The sequence below is a fragment of the Capricornis sumatraensis genome, chromosome 6 (genome assembly GCF_032405125.1).
Source record: "Capricornis sumatraensis isolate serow.1 chromosome 6, serow.2, whole genome shotgun sequence".
NCBI lineage: Eukaryota > Metazoa > Chordata > Mammalia > Artiodactyla > Bovidae > Capricornis > Capricornis sumatraensis.
In genome coordinates, this window is record NC_091074.1 from 88283404 (window position 1) to 88297821 (window position 14418).

The following is a 14418-nucleotide window of genomic DNA, read 5'->3' on the forward strand; positions in this document are numbered from 1 at the left end:
TCCTCCTGCCCCCAATCCCTCCCAGCATCAGAGTCTTTTCCAATGAGTCACCTCTTCGCATGAGGTGGCCAAAGTACTGGAGTTTCAGCAGAGTCTTCTCCAACACCACAGTTCAAACGCATTAATTCTTCGGTGCTCAGCCTTCTTCACACTCCAACTCTCACATCCATACATGGCTACTGGAAAAACCATAGCCTTGACTAGACAGACCTTAGTCGGCAAAGTAATCCAATAATAAAATCCAGTTGACAGCATCTCCCCAGAAGGAGCTTGTACTCACATTTAGTGCCCAAGCTTTTTCAGCTGCTGTCTAAGGGATGAGGCCCCAGGTCATCTGGCTCTAATAGCCATTGGGGCTTGGATTCAAGAGTTACAGGGCTGTATCAAACAAATAGTTGTTAATGGGTATGGGGGTACCCTTCCCCATGGCTGTACTCCAAGATCCAACAAAGAAGCATTAGGCAAAAGCAACCTTCTCCGAGTTTCTTCCTGGAAGAAGTTTAACTACATACTTTACCAGCTACTGTTCCCTGAGGGTCCAGCTTCTAATGAGTGTATATATAGGTTCTGAATGTGATCCTTTCCTTTGGGACATTGTTGGATCTTGGCACACCCTCAACTCCTGGGAGCCACTAAGAGCAAGGAACGAGGCTTGGTTGGTCACAAAACTTTGAGAGAAACCTAGGAGTTTGGGCTGGACTGATTGATTAGGTCCATCTCATATATAGCAAGATTTATCTCCTACATGAGACCACTCTGTCAAGACTGGAAGATGTGATTATTTTATCTAATGCACAGAAACCACAGAGAGTCAAGAAAGGAAGACTCATAGGAATACATTTCAAACAAAAGAACAAGGTAAATATCCAGAAACAGATCTTAGTGACTTGCATTAAGTAGATTATCTGATTGAGAGTTTAAAACAGCAGTTACTAAAGATGCTCACTGAGGTTAGGAAGCAAGCATATGAACAGAGAGAGAATTTCAACAAGGAAATATATATAAAGAGAAATCAAAGAGCTGAAGAATTAAAAAATAACTGAAAAAATTAAATGGATTCAGTAGCAGACTACATTTGCTGGAAGAAAGTCAGTAAACTTGACAGGGCAGTGGAATTTAAACAGAAAGGAAAAAATGAAGAGCTAGATTATGAAATTTGTGGGACAAAATCAAGCAGACTATATGTGATAGGAGTTCTAGAAGAAGAGAGAATCAAGGCAGAAAGCATATTAAAAAAAAAAAAAATGGCTGGAAACTTCCTTAACCGGGGAAAGAAACAGGCAGTCCACGTCCAGGAAGCTCGGAGAGTTTGAAAGAAGTTGAATCCTAAGAGACTCACTCAAACACATTGCAATTAAACTGTGAAAGGTTAAAGAGAAGAAGAGAATCTTAAAAGCAGCAAAAGGAAAGCAACTTGGTTTGCATATTCAGAATACTTAGGGAATACCAGAAAGGTGCTAACCAAGAACATCTGAAAAAGCTGTCCTTAATAACTAGAAGAATGAAAAAATTTATAGACAAAAGCTGAAACAGTTATCACCACTGACCTCACAACAAATGTTAAAGGGAGTTCTTTAAGTTAAAACAAAAGGATACTAGTTAGTAACAGGAAAACATGAAAGTATAAAACTCACTGGCAAAGGTAAATTTATAGCTACATTTAAAATACTCTAATATTGTAATGGTAGTGGATAAACCATTTATATCTCTGATACAAGTGTTAAAATACATAAATAATTAAAACTATAATCATTTGTTAGTGGGTTAGTCAGTTCAGTCATTCAGTCATGTCTGATTCTTTGTGACCCCATGGACTGCAGCATGCCAGGCCCCCTGTCCATCACCAACTCCCAGAGTTTACTCAAACTTATGTCCATCGAGTCAGTGATGCCATCCAACCATCTCATCCTCTGTCAGCCCCTTCTCCTCCGGCCCTCAATCTTTCCCAGCATCAGGGTCTTTTCCAGTGAGTCAGCTCTTTGCATCAGGTGGCCAAAGTATTGGAGTTTCAGCTTCAGCATCAGTCTTTCCAATGACTATTCAGGGCTGATTTCCTTTAGGATGGACTGGTTGCATCTCCTTGCTGTCCAAGGGACTCTCAAGAGTCTTCTCCATCACCACAGTTCAAAAGCATCAATTCTTCAGTGCTCAGCTTTCTTTATGGTCCAGCTCTTACATCCATACATGACTACCAGAAAAACCATAGCTTTGACTAGATGGATCTTTGTTGACAAAGTAATGTCTCTGCTTTTTAATATGCTGTGTATGTTTGTCCTGGTTTTTCTTCCAAGGAACAAGCGTCTTTTAATTTCATGGTTGTAGTCACCATCTGCAGTGATTTTGGAGCCCAAGAAAATAAAGTCTCTCACTCTTTCCATTGTTTCCTCATCTATTTGCCATGAAGTAATGGGACCAGATGCCCCGATCTTCATTTTTTTAATGTTGAGTTTTAAGCCAGCTTTTTCACTTACCTCTTCCACTTTCATCAAGAGGCTCTTTATGAATGGATAAAGAAGTGGTACATATACACAATAACATATTACTCAGCCATAAAAAGGAATGCATTTGAGTCAGTTCTAATGAGGTGGATGAACCTAGAACCTATTATACAGAGTGAAGTAAGTCAGAAAGAGATAAATATTGTATTCCAGAATCTAGAAAAAATGGTAGTGAAGAATTTATTTACAGGGCAGCAACAGAGAAACAGATATAGGGAATAGACTTATGGACCTGGGGAGAGGGAAGAGAGGCTGAGACATATGGGAAGAGTAACATGGAAACTTCTATTACCATATGTAAAATAGATAGCCAATGGGAATATACTGTTTGTCACAGGAAACTCAACCAGGGGCTCTGAGTAGGATCGGGAGGGAGGTTCTAAAGAGAGGGGATATTTGTATACCTATGGTTAATTCATGTTGAGGTTTGACAGAAAACAAAATTCTGCAAAGCAATTATTCTTCAATTAAAAAATAAATAAGTTAAAAAAAAAAAGAAGAGGCTCTTTAGTTCCTCTTCACTTTCTGCCATAATGGTGGTGTCATCTGCATATCTGAGACTTGATATTTCTCCCAGCAGTCTTGATTACAGTTTGTGCTTCATCCAGCCTTGTGTTTCTCATAATGTACTGTGCATAAAAGTGAAATAAGCAGGGTGACAATATATAGCCTTGATGTACTCCTTTCCCAATTTTGAATCAGTCCATTTTTCCATGTCTGGTTCTAACTTGCTTCTTGACCTGCATACAGATTTCTCAGGAGGCAAGTCAGGTGGTCTGGTATTCCCATCTCTTGAAGAATTTTCCACAGTTAGTTGTGATCCACACAGTCAAAGGCTTTAGCATAGTCAATAAAGCAGAAGTAGATGTTTTCCTGGAATTCTCTTGCTTTTTCTGTGATCCAGTGGATACTGGCAATTTGATCTCTGGTTGCTCTGCCTTTTCTAAATCCAGTTGAAAATCTGGAAGTTCTCGATTCATGTACTGTTGAAGCCTGGCTTGGAGAATTTTGAGCATTACTTTGCTGGTGTGTGAGATGAGTGCATTTTAAGGCTTATTTGTAAGGCCTCAGACAGTTATTTTGCCTTTTTGCATTTCTTTTTCTTGGGGATGGTTTTGATCACTGCCTCCTGCACAATGTTATGAACTTCTGTCCATAGTTCTTCAGGCACTCTTTCTGTCACATCTAATCCGTTGAATGTATTTGTCACTTCCACTGTATAATTGTAAGGGATTTGATTTAGGTCATACATGAATGGTCTAGTGGTTTTCTCTACTTTTTTCCATTTAAGTCTGAATTTTGCAATAAGGAGTTCATGATCTGAGCCCGGTGGGGTTTTTTTGCTGCCTGTATAGAGCTGCTCAAGTTTTAACTGCAAAAAATATGATCTGTCTGATTTCTATATTGACCATCTGGTGATGGCCATGTGTAGAGTTATCTCTTGTATTGTTGGAAGAGGGTGTTTGTTGTGACCAGTGCATTCTCTTGGCAAAATTCTGACAGCCTTTGCCCTGCTTCATTTTGTACTCCAAGGCCAAACTTGCCTGTTACTCCAGGTATTTCTTGATTTCCTACTTTTGCGTTCCAGTCCCTAGAAGGTCTTGTAGATCATAGAAACGTTCAACTTCAGCTTTTTCGGCATTAGTGCTTGGGGCATAGACTTGGATTACTGTGATATTGAATGGCTTTCCTTGGAAATGAAAAGAGATCATTCTGTCGTTTTTGAGATTGTACCCAAGTACTGCATTTCAGACTCTTCTGTTGTCTATGAGGGCTACTCCATTTCTTTTAAGGCATTGCCCACAGTAGTAGATGTAATAGTCATCTGAATTAAATCCCCTGTTCTGGTCCATTTTAGTTCACGGATCCCTAAAATGTCAATGTTCACTCTTGCCATCTATCTCCTGTTTGCCCACTTCTGATTTACCTTAATTCATGGACCTAGCATTCCAGGTCCCTATGCAATATTCATCTTTACAGTGGATTCACAGCTTAAAATGATGCAAATTTTGAAGTCAAAACCATAAATATGAGAGAAGGAACCTTTTGTATGCATTTGAAGTTACTTGTAGCTTCAAATAGCCTATGATAAATATATTTTATCCATGTCTCATTATAACTACAGATCAAAAGCCTATAGTAGATATGCAAAAGGTGAAAGAGAAAGGAAACATACCGCTACAGAAAATCAAATAACAAAGAAAGAGAGCATGAGAAAGAAAAACAGAACAAAGGGACTGCAAAACAACCAGAAACAGTTAAACAAAAAATGCTAAGTCCCTACCATTTATATCAATACTGTCATTGATATACCATTTATATATATACACACAACATACACACATTCCCACACACTGTTTATTACTGTACTACCAATAATTATGTTAAATGTAAATGGGCTGAATTCACCAATCAAAAGACAAAGTGTAGATAAAGTTTTTTCAATTTTATCTTTTTAAAAAATTAGCTCTTAGTTTTGTTGTTCTTTTCTAGTGTTTTTTCCTTCATTTATTTCCACTCTGATCTTTATTTCCTTCCTTTTGCTGACTTGAGCTTAATTCATTCTTTTAGATCTTGAGGTGTAAAGTTAAATTGTTATTTGACATCTAATTTCCTAGTATATACATTATTGCTATAAATGTCCCTCTCAGAACAGCATTTGCTGTTTGTTTATAGCTTTCTGTTTGTTTCGTTTTTTTGTTTTTTGTTTTTTTTTTTTCATTTTGTTTCAGGGCTTAAAAAAATATTTTTCTAGTTTTCTTCTTTGACCGGTTGCTTGTTTAGGAGTGTGCTGTTTACTTTCCACATATTTGTAGGTATTCCAACTTTCTTGTTCTGGTTTCATACCATTCTCATCAGAAAGGATAGTTGGTATGATTTCAGTCTTTAATTTATTAAGACTTGTTTTCTGTCCTGTCATACCCTATTTTGGGGAATGTTCAGTGTGCGTTTGAGAACAACATGTATCGTATTGCTCTTGGATGAAACATTCTGTGTATGTCTGTTAGGTTCTTTTCATATAATGTGTAGTTTAATTCCAATTTTTTTAAACAACTCATTTTCTGTCTGAATGATCTATCCATTGTTGAAAATGGTATATTGAAGTCTCCTGGTATTATTGTATTGTTTCCTTTTTTAGAGTTCTTACTATCTACTTTATATAATAGATGCTTGTATGTTGCATTATAAATATTCAAATTTATTATATCTTCTGATGAATTGGCTACCTTATTATATAATAACTTTATTTGTCTTTTGTTATATTCTTGGTCTTAAAATCTGTGTAGTCTGGTATAGGTTTATCTGCTTCTAAATGTCTTTCGGTTTCTATTAGCAAGCTTTTTCAATCAATGCTTTTTCTACCTTTATTCACTATAAGGAATGGAAACAACCTAAGTGCCCATTGATAGATGAGTGGATAAATAAAATACAGTATATATACAATGGAATATTAGCCTTAACAGAGTGAAATACTGTCATTTGTGACAACATGGATGAACCTGGAGGGCATTATGCTAAGTGAAATAAGGCAGACCGAGAAAAATAAACACTGCATGGTATCTAAGCTTACATGTGGAATTTAGAAAAAGTAGAATTTATAGAAACAGTAGAAAAATGATTGCCAGAAGCTGAGGGAAATAAAGAGAGTTCACTAAAGGGTACAAGCCATCAGTTAGAATATGAGTAAGATCTGAATATTTGTTGTATGAAACAGTGACTCTAGTTGATCACACTTAACTGTATAGTTGAAAGTTGCTAGAAGAGTAGAACTTAACATGTTCTCATCAAACCAAAAAATAAATATTCAAGGTGATGTACATGTTAAATTAACTCCTGGGGGAATCCTTTCAAAATGTATACATATGTCATACTATCATGTTATACACTTTAAATATCTTTACAATTTTATTGTTAATTATACCTCAGTGAAACTGGAAAAAAAATACAAAAGGAGTTAGTTCATCTTGGAGGAATACGTGATTCCAGGACTAAGGTATAGATAGAAGAATGAGTCTGGAGTGTCTAATTAGCCAGAAATGGGTAAATGTTCAAAGAATGTTGGGACCAGTCAGTTATACCCAAAAGAGCTTGAAGGGGCATTCACACAAAGTTGGAGACAACTTGAGCATCAAAATAAATAATTCTGATCATATACAATTGAATAAAAGGATAAGCCATGTTTCCATACTGATATAAATAGATGAATTAATGAGTGGATAGTTGGATGTTAATGAGTATATTTAGTTGTCTTTCCTCTGACCCCTACCTTTTTATTAACTACAAGGACAAAAGGTAACAGTAGTGACGAGGCCTGTCAGACACAAACTTTAATCAAGTGATCACAGTAAACATTACAAGAAGTGAGTCAAAACCTCCACTTTGTTGATGGGTTACAATGAGAACGATAATAATGTCACTTCTTTTATACTCCTAAGAGTAATGATTTAAATTTAATCACAAGGAGACAAGAAAACCACACTGAAGGACAGTATACAAAATTATTGGTGAGTTAGTCTTCAAAGTTGTCAAAGTCACTCATAGAAGCCAAGGAAGTGCTGAAGAACTGCTCTAAATTGCAGGAGACTAAGAGACAATGAAATTAAATACAACTTGTGATACTAATACAGATGTGAAGTATGTTTTTGGTACAGTGTGCAAAACTTGAATGAGGTCTGAGTATTAGATGACCAATAATGATTATGATAGAATGTTCATTGAAACCATGCTTTTTGAGTTTAACAATTGTTAAATACCTTTTCATAACTTTTTTTGTGTTGAAATAACATGAAATTTGCCATTTTAAAATTCTATGTACAATTTTATGTGCAATTCAGTGGCATTAAGTAAATTTACATTGTTGTGCAGCTGTCACCGCTGTCCATATCCAGAAGTTTTTATCTTATCGACGCAAAACTCCATACTCATTAAATAATAAATCTTCATTTCCCCCTCTTTCAGTCCCAGACAACTACGATTCTACTTCCTGTTTCTATGAGTTTGACTACTCTAGGTACCTCATATAAGCAGAATCATACAATGTTTGTCCTTTTGTGTTTGGTGTACTTCATATAGCATAATGTTATGATTTTATAAAGGGAAGTCAAGAAGCACAGTACAATATTAACCTCAGCAGCTTCTGCATTGTTTTCTAGAATTGTTTTCAACTTCAGGGCATGGAAAACTTACTTCTGTAAGTCTGACTGTAAATTGCCTGTATAACTCGGGAGAGATACGTTGTCCAAAAATGATGTAACATCTCTGTCTCTTTTCACTTAGACACTTCCAGATCTTTGATTTTGGCATCTAATTAATTTTAAAATAACCTTTTAAGTTAAATCACAGCACATTGTTACTGTAAATCTTTTATCCACAGACCTTGTGCTATTTGTAATACTTTTATGCTATTGATAATGAAGGTCAATTTTCTAGCAAGAACTTTAGCAACTAAAACACTCTAAACCAATATGCCATAATATTTTGAATATAGTAATTATACTTTATTATTTTATCCTTATAAGAGTTCTGGTATAAAGGGAAGTGTTTTAACTGGAAAACCAAGGTAATTTTTGTACACCTACAGACTTGTAAAATCAGAAGAGACTCTAGAAGTTGACTTGTTGGATCTGTATCTAGTTTAATTCAGGAAATCTTTACTGAGCATAGTACACATTGAGTAGAAAGTGATATGAATTTGCTTCTTTTCTGGGTTCATTTAGTAAGGGTTATCTAGGCTATTTTAGTGAGAAGCGTTTAGTGGGAAAATGTTAGAGCAGTTTATTCTGGGGGATCACGGTTGGGTGTGTTGAAACTAACTTTCTGTACTTTGTGTTGTCATGAAGTCAGATGCAAACTCCAGCTTGGTTTTTATCCCTGCTCCTCCTCCACCTTTGGTATATATTGAATAAAGGCTTTGATCTCTTATTACATCTCAGTTCTTATGCTCTTTTCTAGTTAGGCAAGTTACTGTGTGTTGTATAGGATAGTTACAGAGTCCCTAGGCATGAGATTCACCAAACAGCTGAGACTTAAAAATAGCTACTAGGAACTACTTTAACACTTAACTATTAATAAGGACTATGTCCAAAAACATGTGGTGGGGAGGAGAGGATTTAAATGTGTGTAGAGAATAGAGAGAAGCATGCAGATCTGAATTCTGTGCCTAGGGATTTTGTCCCCAACTCTATTTACATGCATCTATTTTTACTTCTGAGTTCCAATAAATTATCACTTGGAAAAATTGTAGCTCCCTAAGGGAAAAAGAAAAGGAGCCATTTTATCTGTCCTCCATGGCTTTAATATGCTTGGAATACTTTGTGCTGATTAATATTTTCGTTTGTTAGCTCTTTTCTTAGACTTCTGTGAAATTGTTCATCTAATTTTTACATGAATAAGATGCTCCTATTACATTCTGAATTTATTCTCACTAAATTATAGTTGCTATTTATGTTCCTCTAGACCAGTGTTTCTCAGCTGGGGCTTTCCAGGGACATCTGGCAATGTCTGGATCCTTTTCACAATTAGGAGGTTACTACTGGCTATGGTTTTTCCAGTGGTCATATATGGATGTGAGAGTTGGACTATAAAGAAAGCTGAGCGCCGAAGAATTGATGCTTTTGAACTGTGGTGTTGGAGAAGACTCTTGAGAGTCCCTTGGCCTGAAAGGAGATCCAACCAGTCCATCCTAAAGGAGATCAGTCCTGCGTGTTCATTGGAAGGCCTGATGGTGAAGCTAAAACTTCAATACTTTGGCCACCTGATGCAAAGAGCTGGCTCATTTGAAAAGACCCGGATACTGGGAAAGATTGAGGGCAGGAGGAGAAGGGGACGATAGAGGATGAGATGGTTGGATGGCATCACTGACTCAATGGACATGGGTTTGGGTGGACTCCGGGAATTGCGGTTCATGGGGTCACAAAGAGTCAGACACAACTGAGCGACTGAACTCAACTGAACTGGTATTTAGAGGGCAGAGTCAGGAATGCTGCTTAGCATCATCTGTGCAGGACAGCTTAGTTAGTTTCAAAAGTTAATACTGTTTTATATTGCACTTTTTGTTTGTATAAAATTGAATTCAGAATATATCGTGTTTGTTATCCACTTCCCATTAATATTTACTTCTTTCCATATAAATTTTCATGAGTGGCTGTTATCTGTTTATCTTCTATTTGTGGTTTAAGCCTAAAAATAAATGTTTTAAGAATAAAGGCATATTCCTGGGTAATCATTTTAGGTGCATATGAGAATACTTTGAGAGAAAATCAGTAATAGAGCATTTAAGTATCTGGATTCTGTGCATTTATCATTAAAGTCTGAAATGTATTCATATTTATATGGTAAAGAAGCTTCTTACAGCATCATTACTACTGCTTTTACCTTAGTTCTCAATGAAATAATATAAATCAGAGGGTCAAACTGTTATAATGGTAGCAGCCTTTTGTTTTATTTTGAGCATGTACATCTTGTCATTCAGCAAACAAGTATCCAGTGTTTGTTATGAGCCAGGTGTTTAGTGTATGGAATCCAACCCTGTTCTGGCTTTCAAAAGAACTTACACAAATGCTATAATCCCACGTAGACAGTATAATAGTGTACATACAAAGAAGTGTGTGTGTGTGTGTGTGTGTATATATATATATATTATATATACATCATTGGACGGACCAATGTTGAGAGAGAATTCAGGCTATATCAAGTTCAGGTTAAGAAGAAAGGGGTAGGTTTTACAGTAGAATAATTTGTATAAGTAAAGAGGTGTAAAAGAATATGACACAGTGCTTGCTTATATCATATATTGCTTAGGAAATGGGGAGGTTTAAAAGATGATTTTCAGGGGGTTCCCAGATGATTCAGTAGGTAAAGAATCTGCTTGCAATTCAGGAAAAGATGATTTTCAAACAAAGATAAAACCATGATTCTCATACAGATAAAAAAGTAAATGTGGGTTAAGGATTTTGTTAAACTCATTCAGTGACATAACCAGACATGAAAAGTATTAAAACACATTTTTATGGAGTAGTGGAATACTGAAATAAATTATAAATAGGTAAAACTTTTTTCTGTAGAGTGAAACAGAATTTCATATTTATCAGTTACCTACAATTTCTAGCTGTGTAAAATAACTCCCATAGAATCAATCTGACAATGCATACTTCATTGGAGTACAAATTTTTTTTCTATGAAAGTGGCAGGAAATTTCAAGCTAAAGACTTCATTGGAGCTTTGTACTAGTGTGAAAAGTGGAATCACCAGAGGACAGAGTGGGAGAGAGAAAGTTTCCCTTAGGTCTCTTGTGATATGTTATTTTCATTGTGAGTTTATGGAATTGCATCTCAGTGCCAAATGCATTCCAGACTCATGGGGATGGAGTGCACCTGTTCTCTTCTGCTTTGCATTGCTGTGTAGTCCAGTGTGAATTGATTCTGCAGTCCAGAAACTGAAAGGAAGACAAGCCTCCATTTGTGTTCCCATTTGAAACCTTTATTCACAGTCTTATAGTTAATACACCATTGCCCTTTTATTTTATTTATTTTGAGAGAATATGTTAACTCATTTTATCCCACTCTTGGCTTGGAGTTAATTTTGAGGTCGAAACCTCTCTCTGTCACCAATACCACCACTGTGTAGGAAGGAAGTATAATTTTAGGTTGTTAAATCTGCTTATTTCCTTTAAAAAACATGTGTAAAGATACATTAATTGTAAATTATAAAATCCCTTTAGAGGATACTGTGATAAGAATTTAGAGATGCTTTGAAACTGACATTTTTCTTTATGTATTTAAGCAGTATTTGAGGTTAAAATTCATAGAAATATTGGAAATGTTAACTTTTTTCCTTTGCAGATCATCCCATTATGATGGGTTTTGAGCCACTTGTTAACCAGAGACTACTTCCACCCACCTTCCCTCGATATGCAAAAATAATAAAAAGAGAAGAAATGGTCAACTATTTTGCAAGATTGATAGATAGAATAAAAACTGTCTGTGAGGTGGTCAATTTAACAAATTTACATTGTATCTTGGTAAGTACAAATCAAGTTTCTGTTCTGGAATATAGCTTTGATTTAATAGCAGAATAGCTTATTATGTTTTAGAGACCCTTGCAAGGGTAAATAATGCTCCTCACCTATTAGCTGTGATATCTGGAGAATTAAGTGTTTGTGTATATTATTTTTCTTTCTGTATTTAATCCTCAAGGATTTTATACTACCCGTTCTAGAGATTAAGAACCTAAAATGTGGAGAAGTTAGGTAATTCACTCAAACTTAAAGAATGGCAGTTTGAACCCTCAATTCTATGCTAAACCTTTCATATAAAAAAATGTTTGTTAATGTATACATATATATGCATATGTATGTTTTCTCATAAAAAATTGAGTGATAGTAACTTGCTTTTTCATCAGTAATCTCTATCTTGAAAATGTTTTCATGTCAATAAATAATATACAAATAACAGATACCAAAATATTAATTACAACTACTTATAAATATATAAATAGTGGAAAGCTATATGATAGTTTGTTTTTTGCATTTTTTTCTGCATTTTCAGTGTTTTTTGGTATTTTGCATATAGGGCAGAAACAGTGGTAAGGGGGAGAATAGTGATATTAGTGAAGGAAAGTCCATATATTGGGAACCCATATGATGATACTTTTGACAGGTATGGAGTAATAAGATATATACCTAGTTTAAATGAGGTAAGTAATGGACTATATAGAATATATCCTGTTAGGAATGTGCACTAGGAATAAGAAATTGAGTACAAACTGTGATAGAGAGTATACATACATTCACGCATACATACATTCAGCCAGTGTGCTTTTTTGTGTGTGCTTATATATACAGTGATGAGCAAAAGTATATCATCCATCTTGTCATGGGGCTGTAATGTGCTATAGAAATTGATCAAATAAATCACATGAATGTTTATAAAATTACAACCCAGTATAAGCATTATGAGGGAAAGGAACTGGGAGCTATAACATACAGCATATAATGAAGGAATTGACCTAAATGATCAGAGAAGGCTTTTTTAAAGAAGTGATGGTGAAGCTAAGGTCTGACAGGTACATTTCATGCAGGGATAGCATAATAAAGGACAGAAATGTAAAGACCTGACAGAAGCAGAAGAATTTTAAAAGGTGTCAGGAATACACAGAAGAACTGTACAAGAAAGATCTTAATCACACAGATAGCCACGATGCTGTGGTCACTCACCCACCTACAGTCTAAAATCCTAGAGTCTAAAGTCAAGTCAGCCATAGGAAGCATTGCCACAAATAAGGCTAGTGGAGGTAATGGGATTCCAGTTGAGCTATTTCAGATCCTAAAAGATGATGCTGTTAACGTGCTGCAGTCAGTATAAGGACTGCAAAAGGTCAGTTTTCATCCTGATCCCAAAGAAAAGGACAGTGCCAAAGAATGTACAAACTGCCATACAGTTGTGCTCATTTCACGTACTAGTATGGTTATGCTTAAAATCCAAGCTAGGCTTCAGCAGTATGTGAACTGAGAACTTCTAGATGTCCAAGCTGAGTTTAGAAAAGGCAGAGGAACCATAGATCAAATTGCCAACATTCGTAGGCTCAAAAAGCAAAGGGAATTCCAGAAAAACATCTAATTCTGCTTTACTGACTACACCAAAGCCTTTGGCTGTGTGGATCATGACAACTATGGAAAATTCTTAGAGATGGGAATACCAGACCACGTTACCTGTCTCCTGAGAAATCACTATGCAGGTCAAGAAGCAACAGTTAGAACCTTACATGGAACGATGGACTGGTTCAAAATTGGGAAAAGAATACAAGTGAAAGGAGTACAAGAAGACTGTATATTGTACTCTGTTCATTTAACTTCTGTGCAGAGTACTTCATGCAAAATGCCGTGCTGGGTGAGTTACAAGCTGGAATCAAGATTGCTAGGAGAAATATCAACAACCTCAGTTATACAGATAATTCCACCCTAATGGCAAAAAGTGAGGAGGAACTAAAGAGCCTCTTGATGAGGGTGAAAGAGGACAGTGAAAAAGCTGCCTTAAAATTCAACATTCCAAAAACTAAGATCATGGCATCTCTCCCATCACTTCATGGCAAATAGATGGGGGGAAAGTGGCAGCATTGACAGATTTTATTTTCTTGGGCTCCGAAATCACCATGAACGGTGACTGCAACCATGAAATTTAAAAACGCTTTCTCCTTGGAAGGAAAGCTATGGTGAGCCTAGGCAGCATATTACAAAGCAGAGACATCTCTTGGCTGACAAAGGTCCATATAATCGAAGTTAGGGTTTTTCCAGTAGTCATGTATGGATATGAGAGTTGGACCATGAAGAAGGGTGCACTCTGAAGAATTGATGCCTTCGAATTGCGGTGCTGGGGAAGACTCTTGAGAGTCTCTTAGACTGCAAGGAGATCAAACCAGTCAATCATAAAGGAAATCACCCCTGAATATTCATTGGAAGGATTGCTGAAGCTGAAGCTCCAATATTTTGGCCACCTGATGGAAAGAGCAGACTCATTGGAAAAGATCCTGATGCTGAGAAAGATAGAAGGCAAAAGGAGAAGAGGGCAGCAGAGGATGAGGTGGTTAGATAGCATCACTGACTCAGTGGACATGAATCTGAGTAAACTCTGAGAGGTAGTGAAGAACAAGGAATCCTGGTATGCTGCAGTCCAGTGGGTCACAAAGAGTCAGACACAACTTAGCTACTGAATAACAGCAGAGTAAACACAGTGAGATAAATAAGGAAATCATTACCACAGTCCAAGGTAGAAAGGATTGTCACTTGGACTGGAAGGATGGCAGGGAGATGATGAGATTGTCATTGTTACAGCTGTCTGTGAGCGAAAAGGCTTCCCTGATAGCTCAGTTGGTAAAGAATCTGCCTGCAGTGCAGGAGACACTGGTTCAATTCCTGTATCGGTAA

The 14418-nt window shown here is 36.4% G+C and overlaps 1 protein-coding gene across 2 annotated transcripts in view; it reads left to right on the forward strand.

Annotated features, from left to right (window-relative positions):
* The window catches only part of NAA35 (N-alpha-acetyltransferase 35, NatC auxiliary subunit), a 94862-nt gene that overhangs the window by 52101 nt on the left and 28343 nt on the right, over positions 1 to 14418 (forward strand). For both annotated transcript variants that reach the window (XM_068973884.1, XM_068973885.1), the window contains one exon: positions 11339 to 11517. In XM_068973884.1, coding sequence (XP_068829985.1) covers positions 11339 to 11517 — 179 coding nt within the window. The remainder of the gene's footprint in view (positions 1 to 11338; positions 11518 to 14418) is intronic.